Here is a 17,172-nt window from a genome sequence, read left to right as displayed (position 1 = left end):
CCCTCTCATGGGTGGAGAAATAGGGTCAGTATTGGATGAGAGCATGGAAAAGAGGGTTTGGGTAGGGGGAAGCAGAAGAAGCGGTGGCTGCAAGGACACAACTGCTATTGAGTTGGTTGGTTGCAAAGATGCAGAATTTGCCCTGGTAAATATTTTTTTATACTGGTATGGCCATTGGGAAAGGTTGCAATGCAATGAGAGCTGTAGTGGGGGACATGGCTGTGTGTGGTGGGGAGAGGAGAAGATGCTGTCCCTGCTGCACCTGGCAGATGTTGTTCCTGGTCTTGAAGGCCAGGCTCACGATACTAGGAAAAATTTCATCCCAGAAAGGGCTGTCAGGCATTGGAACAGGCTGCCCAGAGCAGTGGTGGGGTCACCATCCCTGGAGGGGTTGAACAGACATGGAGATGAGATTCTCAGGGACATGGGTTAGTGCCAGTGTTGGGTTAACAGTTGGACTTGATGATCTTGAGGGTCTCTTCCAATCAAAATGATTTTATGGTTCTATGAAGGGGTGAGGTACAATGTGGCTGCTTGGGGTAGCATGGTGCCATCCCCACTGTGACCACACTGGGTGTCCTCTGCAGCCGGCTCAGCATTTCTCAACCCTGAAGGGGACTCGGGGACGGAGGCAGACACCGATCCTCAGCTCACCTTCTACACGGACCCGTCCCGGAGCCGCAGGCGCAGCCGAGGTGGGTACGGGCGCAGAGGTGGGCAGCCAGCCGTGGTCCCTCTTGCTTTCTTTGCTGTCATCTCTCCAGGTTTGGAGAATTTCCATCAGCAGAAGATGGAAACGCAGGCGTGATGCTGGTTGCCATGGGCAGGCTCTGGTGCTCGGTCCCACGGAGGGGCTGCCGCAGCTCTCCAGTGGAGTTTCTCAGCAGAGGATGAAATATATTCTGATTTTTGCTGGAGGCTTGTGCTGGGCTTTTTAGTGTGTATTAATGAGTAAGATGCTTCAAAGTCTGGCCCATGTACTCCTGTGCCGCTGCTCGGCACAGCGGCGCCGCGGGTTTGCTCTGGCACTGTGCACGTCCCAGCTGTGTGTGCAACGGAGGATGGAGACAGGTTTGGTCCCTGGGCAGGGGTCTCACCCTGCACCATCCCTTTGGGAGGTTTCCTCCCCAGAAAAGGAGAGTTTGTCTGTTTTCCCTCCTTCTCTGGATGGTGCCTTGTTTTTCTGGGGGTGGTGGACCTGGTCAGTGTGTCCTTCGCCCCCCGTGCCCATGCTGGGAGGCCAGGTCAGACTTTGTCTCCCCAGGGAATAGCTCAGCCCCCACCAGCTTTTTCTGCTCAGATTCTTAAGCTGAGAGACAAAGTCAAAGACCCGTGTGCCCTGAGCAGTGAGGGCTCTCCAGTGCTTTTTCAAAGGCAGCCAGGAGGCTGTTTTCATGACAAAATTAACCCAAAAGAAGTGCTGAGAAGAAGGAGGTGGAGGGAGAAAAAGAGATATTTAATTTACCTTTTTCCTTCCTGGTATCTCTGGTCTGCTTTAAAGTTCTGCTGCTGCAGGATTAGATTGATGCTGGATTCCCAGGGAGCTGGACAGGGTCTCTGGACCCCAAGAACTTCCTCGGTCCCTTGGGTCTCAGGTTTGACTGTACTTTTGTGTTTCGCAGTGGGGTCCCCCCGGAGCCCCGTCAACAAGACGACACTGACCCTCATCAGTGTGACGAGCTGTGTCATCAGCCTGGTGTGCTCCTCCCACATGAACTGCCCTCTTGTCGTCAAGATCACCCTCCACGTCCCCGAGCACCTCATTGCTGATGGTGAGTGACCCCGCAGTCCTACCCACTTCTCCTGCCCCTCTCTGCAAACTGTGATGGTGGGGAAGAGGGAGTGATGGAGGGGAGAGATGCAGGATGGGTGCAGGATGGAGAGGACAGGCATAGGACAGAGGTGATGGATGTAGGGTGGAGGGAATGGGTGTGGAATGGAGGTGGCCATTGTGTGACAGAGGGGACAGGTGCAGGATGGGGGGGGCTGTCGTGGGATGGAGAAGACAGGTAAGGGATGGAGGAGACCATCACAGGACAGAGGGGATGGGCATGGGATAGAGGAGTTCATTGTGGGAAAAAAAGGGGCTGTTGTGGGATAGAGGACACTGTTTTGGGATGGAGAGGACTATCATGGGCTGCAGGGAATGCTCAGAGGATGGAGGGAACCATCATGGGACCCTCACTACAAGAAAGACCTTGAGGTGCTGGAGTGAGTTGAGAGAAGGGAAGGGGCTGGAGGCACAAGTGTGATGGGAACGGCTGAGGGACCTGAGGGGTTCAGCCTGGAGAACAGGAGCTGAGAGGAGACCTTCTGATCTCTGAACTGCCTGGAAGGAGGTTGAAGCCGGGGGTGCTGATCTCTTCTCCCAAGTAACAAACGATCGGACAAAAGGAAATGGCCTCAAGTTGTACCAAGGGAGGTTTAGATTGAATATTGGGAAACATTTATTTTGGGAAAGGGTTTTTGGGCATTGGAAAAGACTGCCCAGGGCAGTGGTGGAGTCACCATCCCTGGAGGGGTTGAACAGATGCAGAGATGAGGTTCTTAGGGACATGGGTTAGTGCCAGTGCTGGGTTAATGGTTGGACTCGATGAACTTCAGGGTCTGTTCCAACCAAAAAGATTCTATGATTCCATGATAATGGGACGGAGGAATCCATCACAGGATGGAGGGGTCCATTCTGGGATGTAGGGGACCATCGTGGGATGGAGGGGACAGCAGCGGGTTGCCACTACTGACTCCCCTCTGGGCACAGGGAGCCGGTTCATCCTGCTGGAGGGGAGCCAGCTGGATGCCAGCGACTGGCTGAACCCGGCGCAGGTCGTCCTCTTCTCTCAGCAAAACTCCAGCGGGCCCTGGGCCCTGGACCTCTGTGCCCGGCGCCTCCTCGACCCCTGTGAGCACCAGTGTGACCCTGAGACTGGTAGGTGATCAGGTGATTGGGGTGGGTTAGGGCGCTCATCTCTGCCTGCTCAATGTGACGTTGGTGGGAAGATGCTTTCAGGTCTTGCTCCGTGTGGGACAACAGAGCTGCTGGCTGCAGGCTGGGTTTGGCAGGGGTGCACCTCGAAAGTGCGTCCTCTTGTGTCCCCCCTATCTCTCCGTAGGTGAGTGTCTCTGCTATGAAGGTTACATGAAGGACCCCGTGCATAAGCATCTCTGCATCCGGAACGAGTGGGGAACAAACCAGGGGTGAGTGTGTACCTGCCCAGGTTTGGACCAGCCTCGCACAAGCTGCTGGGCTTCAACTGTGGCATTGTAGGGCTGGGGCAAATCCTCTTGGCCTAAAGAGGTGGAGGCATCTTGGTGAATCTCTGCAGCAGGTCTGAGGGATGCAGGGATTTCTATTCCTTAAAATAGAAGAGGCCATTGTTAGGTTTCAGAGTGAACACCCCCTGGAGAAGATGGAGGCTGCTCCTCTTCCCCTTGTGGACACTCTCCTTGGTATCCTCTGTTTTGTGGGGCTTTGGGTTTCGGGGTGCAAGGTTGGGATTGAGCTGCGGTCCCTGGGGGAGAAGGAAGGCTGCAGGGTGGGGACACTCTGTTGAAAATTGGGCAAATCAGCTGCTTCAGTGCCATGGCCTGAGGGAACAGAGCAGTCACCGTCTGCTCCACGGCTTTACAGCCCTGGAAGTACAAAGGGAGATTCTTCTGATATTTCGGCAGCAATTTGGGGGGAGCCCCCGAAAGTTCCCATCTCTCTGTGACCCCCTGGGGATGCTCCATCTGGTCCTTAGCACTTGTGGGTCTCTGATGTGCAGACAGGGACCTGCAGGGATGGCTGGAGGTAGCGTGCAGAAAGCTGAGACACCCCCAAAAATAGAGGCCCTATGTGCACGACCGCCTCCAACACCCTTTTTCCTCCCCTCATCTCACAGTTCTGCAGTAGCAGCGGTCCTGGTATGGCAGGATGCCCTCTCTGAAGTCATTAGTCTTCACAGCAGGATGAGAAAACCATCAAAGGCTGGGCTTGGTGGCCTCCCTGCCGTGCAGCCGTGGGGGGCTGCCCGTGCCAGCCCCGGCTGTGTCCCTTTGAACTGGGGCCCGGGGAGAGCTCTGCTGCTCTGTCTCCAACCCCCTCTCTGCTTTTTTGCTTTTTTTAGTTTATTTTTTCTTTTAATTTTAAAAGCAATTTAGCAATTAAATGCAGTGTGGAGCACTGGCTGCAGGAGACAAGGGCGGCTGTCATTGTGTATGCCAGGCTGGGGACAGAGTGATGTTTGTGAGACAGGTGAGCCTGTGCTGGGGATGTGTTGAGCAATGTGGTCAGAGTCCCCAAACCACCATGAGGTACCACTGCCAGGGTGGGAAAATCCAGGCGGAAACGCATGTCCTTGCCCTGTTCATCCTCAGGGGACATGTGTCTGACAGGGATGTCCCCACCTCCTCTGTGCCCAGAGACACTGAGTGATGGGGACTGGGTCATGGGCGGGTTATTCCCTCTACCAGACACTTGTTTTGGGATGTGTTTGGTTTAGGAGTGTCACATGTGGGTTGGAAAGAGCACATGGACACGCATGGCTTTGGTGCCAGCCTTGGTTAGAGCCACCAGCAGCATGCTGGACCCACCACCTGGCAAAAAGCAAGAGGACAAATGACAGCAAGAGGGCAGGTAGTAAAAATGGATAAGCACAGGTGGAGAAACATTTGCTTCCTTCCCCTCAGCTTCACACTTCTCCTCCCATGCACGTTGCTCTTCTCTAGCTTCTTCCTGATCTGGCTGCTCCATCGTCTAAAGGGAAAGCTGCTTATGGGCGATTCGGGAAAAAATATGGATGGTGAGAAGCCCAAGTCAGGAAGGACAAATCCATTCCTGGAACCTTCTGGACCTTTTCACAGCTTCAGACCCAGCTTTAGTCTCAGCAACACTAATCTGGAAGGTGCACAGGACCCTCTTCATTCCTCTGGAGGATTTGGGACCACTTTTCTGACCCAGCTCCATCCTGATGTCCCCACGGGAGCTCTCTCAATGCTCACATTTGAAATTCTCCCTTTTCTCCTGCAGCAGTGTTCATACCTGGCCAGGATATGTTTTGTTTTGGGTCTCTTATATACCAAAGTTGGCTCTAATAAATCCACGCAGCATTTCCAGCATACATTTCTGTTTGAGACAGAGAAATGTAGCAGATCTCTTTTTCCCCAAGCTGTAATGCAGCTCTAGACCATTGTGGGGCCATCAAAGTCCTTCTGCCCTTCTCTGGGCTCTTGAGATGGCTCCAGCGCTGCAGTGTTGGGGCTCTTTTAGTGCTGCCCTTTAAGAGCTCCTCTCCCAAGCGGTTTTGGGGTCATTTTGGATCTTTTCCTTGAACATGTTAGGTTTTTGTTTCAGAAAATGGTAGCAGCAGAAACCATGTTTAACCCAGCCATCCCTTCCTGCAGCTTCTGCTGTTTATAGGGGCTCTTGAAAGCGTGTCCGCACTAAGCATCATGATGCCAGGACCAGCTTGATGTTCAGTGAGGATTTTTTTTATGCAACATGTTCTGTTCCTGCTGTGCAGGTGCTGCTTGGTGCAGCTCTGCCTGCAAGGGCTTGTGATGGTGGAGGTCTCTTCCACCTGTTCAAGGTGTTCCCTTTGAAACCTTGGCCTCCACAGGGTCATGTCTGGGAGTCCATTTAATTGAATAACTTGTAACTTAAACCTGGTATTTACCTTTTTTTTGGGGTTGAGGTTGAGCTACCAGACAACACTGCCTTTTGTTGTGCTCATCATATCACTCCCAGCTCCACCAACAAGGTTGCCCACAGAGCCACCTAAAAGAGTCATCTACAAATCCTCTTCTCTCTCCCCTTGTCCCAAGGCAAGGTTAACTGTGCCCGAATCATTTCAGACAGTTCTTTGTTTAATGTGCTCCTAACCCCTCCAGTATTGGAGGGTTGGGTGTTGCTGTGGGTGGCACAAGCCCAGTAGTGAGACAGTCCCTGAAGAAGCAACATCGGCTCTTGGCAAAAGGAGGGTCAGCAAAGCAGGACCTGGGAGCTCTGCCAAACCCCTTGGTGTCCTTGGGAGTGACCTGGTTTGGCTATGACCTCTTTTGTTTTCCTTGGTTGTCTTTGCTTTCTTTGGTGTCTTTTCAACCCTTTGGGTTAGATAGGTTTGCCATTGGTTTGGTTTTATTTACGGTGATTATGGGTTGGTTTGGTGTCTGTTCACTTGGCAGCATCTAATTTTGCTCATCTTTTAACTTTATTGACGATGGCAGCGAGGCTTTGTGTGCTGTTTGTGTTTTGGGTACCATGCTGAGATCCACGCCGCCACGGTACATCTTTTACTCAATGCATCCGCTCCCTAAATCTTCATCAATTTTTCAAAAAATAAGATCTTTTTGATCATGGGTAGCAGATACACTTGATCAGCTGCTTTTTTTTGTGTTGCTCTTCAGCTGTTTTAAACAAATCTGGCTGGTGCTGTTTGTGTGTTCGCAGTCTGTATTCCTCATTTAATATGCATTGTTAATTAGCTGCTTTTCAGCTCTTACTCCAACATTTCCTGGGTAGGATTCAATTTCCAGCAACCCAACCTGCCCTGCCTCATCTTTGCTCATCAAACCAAATTCCTGCGGTTACTTCGTGGTGTGACTTGACCAAAAGTCAAACCATCTCATTCTGCCTTTGGTTAATAAACTGTTACCTGCCTGCATTTGTACTTCTTCATCTCAGGCCTCAGATCCATCATTCAATGGCCCGTGGCTTCCCTGTTCCCATGTGCTGTTCTCACCCAGGTGCCCTTTTCAGACACCCCAATGAGATTTAAAATATTCTGCATTTAAGGGGTCTTCATCAATGTGCCCTTTCAACTTCTAATGTGCTTCACCCCAGCACCGGGAGCTTTTAGTCCAGTTTAGGGTAATTTGGCAAACACATCTTGCTGGGTGTTCTCATCCGCTTCTAGCAGTTGGCAAGCAAGGGCCACCCGAGCTCCCCTCCCATGCAGGGCAAGTCACCCCTTTTCTCCAACCTGCAGCCTTGCAGATGATTTTTCCAGCACAGGACCCAAATTAGTGCAACAACCCATGTCCTGGTCACCCAGCTCCTGTCCCCATGGTGCCACTTCATGCTGAAGTGATAAGGACAGCACTTTTCCTGCTTAAAGTATCTTTTTTCTCTCTTTTTTTTTTCCCCACCCGTTTTTCTATCATTTTTTTCCTCTCTGCCTCTCTCCATCCCCTGCTGTGTGCCTCGGCTTTGCGAGCTTGAAGGACGGCCAGATAAAAAGCTCCTCTTTCTTTCAGATCCTTTCACCAAACCACCCATCCGCCTCCTCCTCCCGCCCCATTCTCCTCGCAGATTTACAAGCAGCCCAGGGAGAAAGTGCCAGCATTAGCATTTTTAATAAAGAGCTGCTTGGAAGGGATGGTAGGGGGTGGGGAGGCGGGAAGGAGAGAGGCATTGGCAGCTGAAACCCGGGCAAAGATGTTGCAAAGCAAAGCAAAGTCAGGGTCTTCCGACCTCCCTGCCAGCCCCTGTTGAGCTACTCTGGGTTAGTTCATCACAGATGCATCCTGCAAGCACTGAGATTTCGTTCCTCATCCCACCTGTCTTGTCCAGGAGAGCTTTGCAAGGACCAAGGGCTGGGAGGAGGATGGTTCTTGATGCTAGAAGTCAGTCTGGCTTCCTCCCCTTGGGGCTGCAATTCGAGTGTGGTGGGGGGTCCTGTTGAGATGGGTCAGAGCATCACTAGCAGCAGCAGGTCTGGAGCTGTGGCTTCAGGAGCTTCCTCTCAAGCCCAGGTCTGGAATTCAGAGAAGGGCAATGAAACTGGGAAAGGGACTGGAGCACAAGTGTGATGGGAGCGGCTGAGGGACCTGGGGGGTTCAGCTGGAGAACAGGAGCTGAGGGGAGACCTTCTGATCTCTGAACTGCCTGAAAGGAGCTTGGAGCCAGGGGGGGTCGGGCTCTGCTCCCCAGGAACAAGCGCCAGGACCAGAGGAAACGGCCTCAAGTTGTGCCAGGAGATGTTTAGGTTGGACATTGGGAATAAATTCTTCCCGGCAAGGGCTGTCAGGCATTGGAACAGGCTGCCCAGGGCAGTGGTGGAGTCACCATCCCTGGAGAGGTTGAACAGATGCAGAGATGAGATTCTTAGGGACATGGTTTAGTGCTAGTGTTGGGTTAATGATTGGACTGGATAATCTTGAGTGTCTCTTCCAACCAAAATGGTTCTATGGTGGTTTAAGTGGAAAAAGCAAAAAGTCTTCAAGATCATCCTGGGGATGCCCTGGCAGCGCTCTGGCCATGCAACTTGCTCACTGCGTGTGGGGAGTTTGCTGGTTCTCAGCTGCCCTGGTGATTGCTCGTCTTGTTGTTTCAGATGCCTGCCTGTGTGCCAAGGCTCGCAGGGTGCCGAGAGCTGTCATTTCTGGCCCATTTAATCCAACCTGATCAGGCACAGAGCTGCTTCTGAGCAGTCCTGCTTTCCTTTGTGAGTTCTGAAGACCAAAATACCTGCCAAGAGCAACAGAAACCGGAGCAGCGAGGTGCCTGTGGTGATCACAGAAAGCAGGGAGGGAGACAGCTGTGGGGGCACATGCTTGCATGATGGGAGAGGAAGGAGGGGGTGAAACAGTGACAGAGGCACAGGGGGCAAAGGATGCAATGGAGGAGGTGAGGTGGAGAGATCTCACCCCATCCTCTGCAGCAGAAGGCACAAGTGTGTGTGCATGGATGGAAATGTCAGTGCTGAGCTCCTGGAGAGCTTTCTCGGAGATGAGGATGGATAAGTGCATCCTGTTGAGCTGGAGGTCTTGTGTGGAGACCATCCCAATGCATCCCTGCAGAAGGTGTCGAGTTCTTACAGGCTCAGTGGTGCCTGGCAGCATTATCATAGTCATTTTGGTTGGAAGAGACTCTCCAGATCATTGAGTCCAACTGATAACCCAATCCTGGCACTAACCCATGTCCCTAAGAACCTCATCTCTGCACCTTTTAAACCTTTCCAGGGATGGTGACTCCACCACTGCCCTGGGCAGCCCGTTCCAGTGCCCAACAGCCATTTCCGTGAATAAATTTTTCCTAATATACCATCTAAACCTCCTGTGGCACAACTTTTTGTTTCGTCCTGTCGCTTGTTCCTTGGGAGCAGAGCCCAACCCCTCTTCGCTCCAACCTCCCTTCAGGCAGTTTGGAGATCAGAAGGTCTCCCCTCAGCTCCTGTTCTCCAGGCTGAACCCCCCAGGTCCCTCAGCTGCTCCCATCACACTTGTGCTCCAACCCTTTCACCATTGATTGTCATCTGCCACGTAGGCACATAGCTAAAGGCTGAACCTTCCTTTTAACAGGCCTTTTTTGACCCTGAGTAGAAGCAAAGTTAGGCAGACTAAGGAGATGCCACCTGGTCCCTTCCTGGTGCTTGGAAACCTCTTCCCCAGCTCCAAGTCATCATTACACGAATTTTAGCCATAGTTGGAAATTGCGCCCTGGGCTGATGTAACCTGGCCTGGGTGCTGATTTCCATCTCCCAGGCAGGTCCAAGCCCGCTGGCCTTGTGTCCCAGATGTACCGGCACCCATGGGCTGCCAGATGTGCCGTCTGGCAGAGGTCTGGCAGCCACCGCACCTGCACCAGGGCTGAGCCCTGCTGCGAGCGGAGTGCAGCTCTTCACAACTGCTTTTCCACTCCAGTCGCTGGAGAACAATACCTCGCCTCTGCTTTTGTTCCCTGCCCGACGCTCTCCTGAGAAGCGAGAATAAAACCCATCTGCAGGAGCGCTGGGAGGTGGAGGCGAGAGGCATTCAAGGCGTCGGCGAGACACATCGTTTCCTGGCCAGAGATGACCTCGTTCCGGGCAATCCGATCTGCGGGCGGGATGTAATCCCCTGCTCCTGGCCAGGAAGGCTCCATTGTATCCCAGCGAGCTGTAATCCTGCAATCAGGATTTTTTTATTATTATTTTAAATTTTTTCATTTTTATTTTGTCCTTGCTGAAATAACTTCAGATTAGAAATTAAAGTGCTCGTGCAGGAGAGCTGTAATTGCCTCTGGAGAAAATCCTCGGGCTTGTCAGTGGCACCCGATGCTCTCACCCTGAATTTTAACAGTAGCAATGTGACAGGATGGAAAAAATCTTTCTTCCCCAGTTCTGAGCTCTTGCAAAGGGGATTTGGAGCTTTAAGGTTTGGGAATGGGGTTTGTGTTGCCTGATTCCAAGCCCACCATGGTGGGGTTCTCTATGTCCCCCCTTGCTCTGCCTTGTCATCCTCCCTCTGCATGTGATGCTCTGCCAGCAGGTCCTCAGGTGTCACAGCCACGGGTGCCCCACCGGCCACCAAGCTGTGGTTGCACATCACCCTGTGCTGTCTAGGAACGGAGGAGATGGGGCCATCAGTTCTCCAGCCTCCCTCTTCGCCCCAAAATTCCAACTTGTCTTCTGGACTCCTTCACAAAATCCTGTGGGGACTGAGGCTTCCTGAGTTCCCCTCCTGCAATGGTGACACCTGAGGGGTACCAGGCAGCTGATGAAGCTGCACCCCCAGACCTGATGTGCTCCCTTGCAAAAGCCTCACAGACGGAGGGTTCAGCTGTGTTTTGGGTTGTTGTGGTTTTTTTCAATTTGATGGCTGTGATGCTAATTCCTAAAACAGGAGCTGGGTGAGTGCTACCTGAGCATACAGAAGTGTGAGGCTCATGGATGCTAAGCTGTGGGGGGCGGGCTTGGGAGCTTGCTGTACCCCAAAATGAAGGATCTGATGTGCCACTGAGCCGTTGGTGGGTTGGGGATGGTGTGAGGATCTGATGTTGTAGGAACCCCAAAATGAAGATCTTAGATGGGGGCTATTTTATTACCTTGTCCTGGCTTGGTTTAAGGTGTCTCATGCCAGAACCCCTCTGCACATGAGCTAGGGGCTGAGCAGGGGAGCAGTTTTGGGTGGTGAGGGTGTGATGCCAACATGATGCTTTTGGGTTTCTCTTCCAGGCCTTGGCCATACACCATCTTCCAGCGCGGGTTTGACTTGGTGCTCGGTGAGCAGCCATCTGACAAGATTTTTCGGTAAGCGGTAAAGACAACGTGATCAGCACATTTTGAAGCTTAAAAATATGACTCAGGGCATATGGGCAGGCCGGTCCCCCCATCTGGCAGCGCGGAGCGTGGCTGTCCTGTGCCACCTTCTGGGCACATACGAGCATGGCTGGCAAGGTCCTACCACAGCTGCCCGGTTCTTCTTCTCCATCCATGATGAGAGTGAAGTTTAGGATCTGAAGGAGGATTTCTATGAAAAAGACAATTGTTGTTAGGTTTGGGGGTTTTTTAATTACCTAAATTACACGTGCTTTTTTGCGTCAGGGCAGGGAGGAGGTGCAAGGGCTTAGTTTTGGAGCGTTTCCCCCCACACCAGCCTCTGCTGCTCTCCCTGGCAGGTTCACCTATACCCTGGGGGAAGGCATGTGGCTTCCACTGAGCAAGAGCTTCGTCATCCCACCGGCCGAGCTGGCCATCAACCCCTCAGCCAAGTGCAAGACCGACATGACGGTGATGGAGGATGCAGTGGAGGTCAGGTAGGTGAGATGGTGGGGTGAGGGTGTGTAGGAGGTGTTTCAGTAAATTGATGGTGTGTCCCTGGAGCGAGAAGACCAGGCCAAAGCACATAGGGGTTGATGAGAACTGGAACCCCATATTTTGCAGGTAGAGATCAGTACTTAGAATCATGTTGGTTGGAAAAGACCCTCAAGATCATCTAGTCCAACCATTAACCTGACTCTGTCACTAAACCACATCCTCAGGGGTGGTGACTCCACCACTGCCCTGGGCAGCCTGTCTCAGTGCCCGATAGCCCTTTCCAGGAAGAATTTGTTCCCAGTACCGAACCTAAACCTTTTCTGGTGCAACTTGAGGCGATTCCCTCTCGTTCTGTCACTTGGGAGAAGAGACCAAGACCCTCCGCACTCCAAGCTCCTTTCAGGCAGTTCAGAGATCAGAAGGTCTCCCCTCAGCTCCTGTTCTCCAGGCTGAACCCCCCAGGTCCCTCAGCCGCTCCCATCACACTTGTTCTCCAGCCCCTTCCCCAGCTCCGTTCCCTTCTCTCAACTCGCTCCAGCACCTCAAGGGCTTTCTTGTCATGAGGGGCCCAAAACTGATCCCAGGATTCAAGGTTTGGCCTCCTCAGGGGGACAGTCACTACCCTGGTCCTGCTGGCCACACCAGTGCTGGTACAAGCCAGGATGCTGGTGGCCTTTTTGGCCACCTGGGCACACAGTGGTGCATGTTCAGGTTGTCCATTAACCTGCCCCCTTTAGCGCCTGCAAAGCTGAGCCTTTGTTGGTAGCTCTCATAATCTCCGTAGCTCCTTCATCCCTTGAAAAGCTTGGCTGCCGTTCAGTTTGCTGTCAGCCCGAGGGAAACCCGAGCTCTGGAAAAACCCCACGGTTGTGCACGCATTTGCAACATCTCATTGGAGCAGTGACACTCCTCCTCCTCCTCACAGGGAAGAGCTGATGACCTCCTCCTCCTTCGACAGCCTGGAGGTTCTCCTCGACTCCTTCGGCCCCGTCCGCGACTGCTCCCGGGACAACGGGGGCTGCAGCAAGAACTTCCGCTGCATCTCAGACCGCAAGCTGGACTCAACGGGCTGCGTGGTGCGTGTACCCCTGGGACCTGCCACCCTTATGGTGTGAGCAAGCAGGGGGAGGGAAGAGTGAAAGGGCTGTACCCTTCCTTCCTATTGCCTCAGGATTAATGTTTTGGGGTTGTTTTGCAGTGGGAAGAGATGGCATAGAATCACAGAATAGTTTGGGTGGGAAGGGACCTTCAAAGCTCATCTGGTCCAACCCCTGCCATGAGCAGGGACATCTTCACCCAGATCAGGTTACTCAGAGCCCTGTCCAGCCTGGCACTGAATTTTGGGCTGGCATCTCCTCTGTCCCTGCCCTTGCTGCACACACGAGGGAGTGAGATCCCATCTACTTGCTGGCTCACCAGGAGGTCCCACATCACCCAGGTGTGTCCCCTGTCACTGCCACAGCTGCTTTGCTGCAGTTGGGGGAGAAAGGACATGCCCCTGAGCATTGCTCAGGCTGTGATTTCCGATGGAGAGCAGTGCCAGAGCCCTCCCATCCACTTCAACCCCTGGGCCAGATTTCTTCTTCAGGAGCTTCACCTCTTGCTTCCCCCACCCCTGCCAGTGCCCGACGGGACTGAGCCCCATGAAGGATGGCACCGGCTGCTATGACCGTCATGTCGGCGTGGACTGCTCAGATGGCTTCAACGGGGGCTGCGAGCAGCTGTGCCTGCAGCAGATGGTCCCCCTGCCTGAGGAGCCCCTGCTCTACAACATCCTTATGTTCTGCGGGTGAGCAACCCATCACCACCACGGCCATGGAGACATCCCCAAGGTGCCGCTGTACCTTGCTGCTGCCACCCTGAGCTCATATGGTCCCCAGTGTCCCTGCTGGAGTGGTCTGATGGCCCCAGTCCCTACCAGTGGGGGCTGCAGCTGATGGTGGGCCCTGTGCTGGCTTCTCCAGGTGCATCGAGGACTACAAGCTGGGCACGGATGGACGGTCATGCCAGCTCATCTCAGAGTCATGCCCTGAAGCGGGTGACTGCGGTGAGCCCCGTGAGATGCCCATGAACCAGACGCTCTTCGGGGAGATCTTCTATGGCTACAACAACCACTCCAAGGAGGTGGCCCCAGGGCAGGTGCTCAAGGGAACATTCAGGTGAGTTGGGGATGTGGGGAGGTGACCCCAGCAGGGTCAGACCTCGTGGTCATCTCCAAGAGAAGGCATGGGAAACAGAGCGGGGCTGACTTTAGCAGATTGCCTGATCCATGCACATCTGGCCAAGCTTTGCAGGAGATGAAGGGGCTGATGGGGATGGCACTTTTCCATCAGAAGGAGACATCTTTGTCACCTATGCCCAAAGGAAATGCTTAGTGCAGGGTGGTGTTTTGGGGTGGCTTATGGGCTGGTGGGGATGATCCCAGACAGTTCCCTGGTTCTCCAGCCCTTCCCTCCTCTCTGCAATTCACTTCCAGGCAGAACAACTTTGCCCGGGGCCTGGAGCAGCAGCTGCCAGATGGGCTGGTGGTGGCCACAGTGCCCTTGGAGAACCAGTGCCAAGAGGAGCTCTCCGACCCTACACCCGACCCCGAGTTCCTCACGGGTGAGTGAGTCCAGCCGGACCCACACCTCTCCCAATGAGGCAGCTGCTGGTGTGCCCAGCTTTGGCACCCAGCCCTCCTGGGAGACATATCTATCCCGGGATATACCTTGTCTGGCTTTAGCATCCCACCATGCCATAAGAGGAAGGCTTTAAAAATGGAGAGGGAGAGGCTGTAAATTAATTGTGTGGTGTAAAAGCTCAAGTGTCTATTGGATATTTGGGGTATTTGCAAAAATATATAATTTTTTTTATTCAACGCAAAAAAGTTTCCTAAACACATTTCATTTGATTTCTAAATACCTTTCATTTGATTTCCAAATCAGAAGACCTTTGCCAGCCTAATGAAGCATTCAAAACCTGCCGTGACCAAAATGAAACATTTCATTTTGTCCTGCCAGAGCATTGTAGACCATGAGTGACAGGGTTATTGTAGATTCCTAGTCAACCTTCCAGGATTTACCTTTCTTCCACCAAGCTGCCAGTACCGCTAAAAAGCCTTTGTTTCCTTGGTGCTTTTTGCTGTTGGCCGAAATGGCCAAGGACACTGGGCAGCTGCTAAATGAAGGATGTGGACAGAATCATAGAATCATTTTGGTTGGAAGAGACCCTGAAGATTATTAAATCCAACTGTTAACCCTACTCTGGCACTAAACCATGTCCCTAAGAACCTCATCTATGCTCATAAGATGGATAGTAAGGTGTTTTGGAAGGTGTCTGCAGAGTGGTCTCCTATGGGACCTTGTGCATTTGGCAGAGCTCCCAGGAGGGTTTTGGGGAGCATCCATGGGCCGCACCCAGGGTCTGACGGGTCTGACACTGCCACTGCGGCCCCAGAATCACAGCAGGGTTGGTGAGACTGGGAATCTGCTGGTAATTATACCGGGGAGGCAGAAGCTGGTAAATTATCCTGTTCATTTCCCACTGCTCTGCTGGCTCTTTGTGGCTGATTAAGGCAAAATAATAAGAAAAAAAAGGAAAAAAAGTCAAATCTTCTTTGCTTGTCAGTAAGCAGATCTGGCTCTTGCTTGAAAACATGAGAGGCAGAGCTGCTGAGTAAGGCAGGGCTGGTTTTGCATAAACACTTTGCAGGGAAGAGCCAGGCTTTGAAGCTGTTGGTAGCAGCCAGCACCGAAGGGAGAGGCCTGGAAGGCAAAGGATCTTCTCCTCCTGATCCTCCGCCTTCACGCCTTGTTACGGAGCGGGGGATGCCCTTTGTTATCCTCCTGAGCTCCTGCTGCGAGGCTGTTGAGCAGCATTTTGCTGTTCTGCTGCCGAGCAGAGCTGTGCTGGCTGTGCAGGAGGAGGTGGCCGTGTCCCGGCATCCCGCTGTGACACACCACGGGATGCTCTGCTCCCCAAAATCAGAGCCATGAGCACTTTTCAGTTGACTGCTTGGGGCTTTGTCCAGGCTTGGTGGCCTCTCTGTCCCTCTGCTTGTGGAGGTTAGGACCCAAGGGAATGGCAGGAAGATGTGCCGGGGGAGGTTCAGGTTGGACATCAGGAAAAGGTTCTTCACCCAGAGGGTGCTGGAGCACTGGAACAGGCTCCCCAGGGAGGAGTCACGGCCCCAAGCCTGACAGTGTTCAAGAAGAGACTGGACAACATCCTCAGACACACGGTGTGAACTGTGGGGTTGTCATAGGCAGGGACAGGAGTTGGACTCAATGATCCTTGTTGGTCCCTTCCAGCTCAGAACATTCTGTGATTCTAAGCTGAGCTGCTACATGCCTTGGCTCATGCCTTGGGCAGGATAACTGGCTGCCTGGCCCTGGTGTCCATGAATTTCTGGCTCCCACAAAGCGATGTTAAATGGATGGAGAACAGGATGTCTTTGCCTGAACAAGGAGAGACCCCAGGTCCTGCTCAGCTCCAACATTGCTGTCACATTCTGTGGGAGTGGGAGCATCAGCAGGCGTGTGGTTTGCCCCTTATGTGTGCGTCCCTCTTGGCTCCATGCTGGCCAAAGGGGACCCCAGGGCCACTCAGTTGGCTGCACCCAGGCACACATGGTGTGACGGTGACCGTCCCCAGGCGTGCGAACAACTCATTAAAAAGCGCAACTCCCATTAGTGAAATAATTAGCACACCTGGGCATGTCTTGGGAAGGAAGCAGGAGGTGATGCAGGAGGAGGCTCGTTATCTGCTGATGCAGAGTCCCAGATGACAGGATGAAACAAGTCCATATGTTTTCCTACAAAGCCATGATTTTAATTGCTGGGGAGCAGCTGACCATCAGCTCCGAATGCCTCACTGCCTCCCTGGAGAACATGGTGTGTGCACAGGCCTTTCCCCAGCTTCTTCCCACCCCTCTGGCTGCGTTGCCCCAGGCACGGCATGAGGGGTGGCAGCCATCCCCATGGTGAGACATCCCCAGGCAGTGGCACTGATCATAGAACCCTAGAGTTGTTTGGGTTGAAGGGACCTTCAAAGCTCATTCAGTGCCTGCAATGAGCAGGGACATCTTCACCAGCTCAGGTTGCTCAGAGCCTTGTCCAGCCTGGCCTGGGATGTCTCCAGGGATGGGGCATCCACCACCTCTCTGGGCAACCTGGGACAGGCTCTCACCACCCTCAGGGGCAACAATTTCTTCCTCATGTCTGGCCCGAATGGCCTCTCCTTTAGTTTATAACCATCACCCCTTGTCCTGTCACAACAGACCCTACTCAAAAGTCTGTCCCCATCTTTCTTATCAACCCCTTTTAAGTATGGAAAGGCCACAATAGGGTCTCGCTGGAGCCTTCTCTTCTCCAGCTGAACACCCTAACTTCTCAGCCTGTCCTCCTAGCAGAGCTGTTCCAGCCTCGGATCATTTCTGTGGCTCCTCTGGTCCCCCTCCAACAGGTCCATGTCTGTCCTGTGCTGAGGGCTCCGGAGCTGGACACAGCACAACAGGTGGGATCTCACCAGAGCAGAGGAGATCCCCCATGTCCTTTCTCCAACAGGGATGGTGAACTTCAGCGAGGTGTCTGGGTACCCAATCCTACAGCACTGGAAGGTGCAGTCTGTCATGTACCACGTCCGGCTCAACCAGTTGACCATCTCCCAGTGTAAGCGTGTGGGGCTGGAAGTAGTG

The 17,172-nt window shown here is 53.1% G+C and overlaps 1 protein-coding gene across 4 annotated transcripts in view; it reads left to right on the top strand.

Annotated features, from left to right (window-relative positions):
- The window catches only part of ASTN1 (astrotactin 1), a 59,972-nt gene that overhangs the window by 25,774 nt on the left and 17,026 nt on the right, over positions 1-17,172 (top strand). For 3 of the 4 annotated variants that reach the window (XM_065842133.2, XM_065842131.2, XM_071809963.1), the window contains exons 5-15: positions 588-695; positions 1,623-1,772; positions 2,759-2,926; positions 3,111-3,195; positions 10,914-10,988; positions 11,357-11,494; positions 12,421-12,571; positions 13,118-13,284; positions 13,460-13,654; positions 13,972-14,099; positions 17,042-17,146. In XM_065842133.2, the coding sequence (XP_065698205.2) occupies positions 588-695; positions 1,623-1,772; positions 2,759-2,926; positions 3,111-3,195; positions 10,914-10,988; positions 11,357-11,494; positions 12,421-12,571; positions 13,118-13,284; positions 13,460-13,654; positions 13,972-14,099; positions 17,042-17,146 (1,470 nt within the window). The remainder of the gene's footprint in view (positions 1-587; positions 696-1,622; positions 1,773-2,758; positions 2,927-3,110; positions 3,196-10,913; positions 10,989-11,356; positions 11,495-12,420; positions 12,572-13,117; positions 13,285-13,459; positions 13,655-13,971; positions 14,100-17,041; positions 17,147-17,172) is intronic. The other variant, XM_071809964.1, reaches the window with a different exon arrangement.

The sequence above is a fragment of the Patagioenas fasciata genome, chromosome 6, assembly GCF_037038585.1.
Source record: "Patagioenas fasciata isolate bPatFas1 chromosome 6, bPatFas1.hap1, whole genome shotgun sequence".
NCBI classification, from domain to species: domain Eukaryota; kingdom Metazoa; phylum Chordata; class Aves; order Columbiformes; family Columbidae; genus Patagioenas; species Patagioenas fasciata.
Note: the sequence above shows the minus strand (reverse complement) of the source record. Positions and strands in the feature narration are given on the sequence as shown.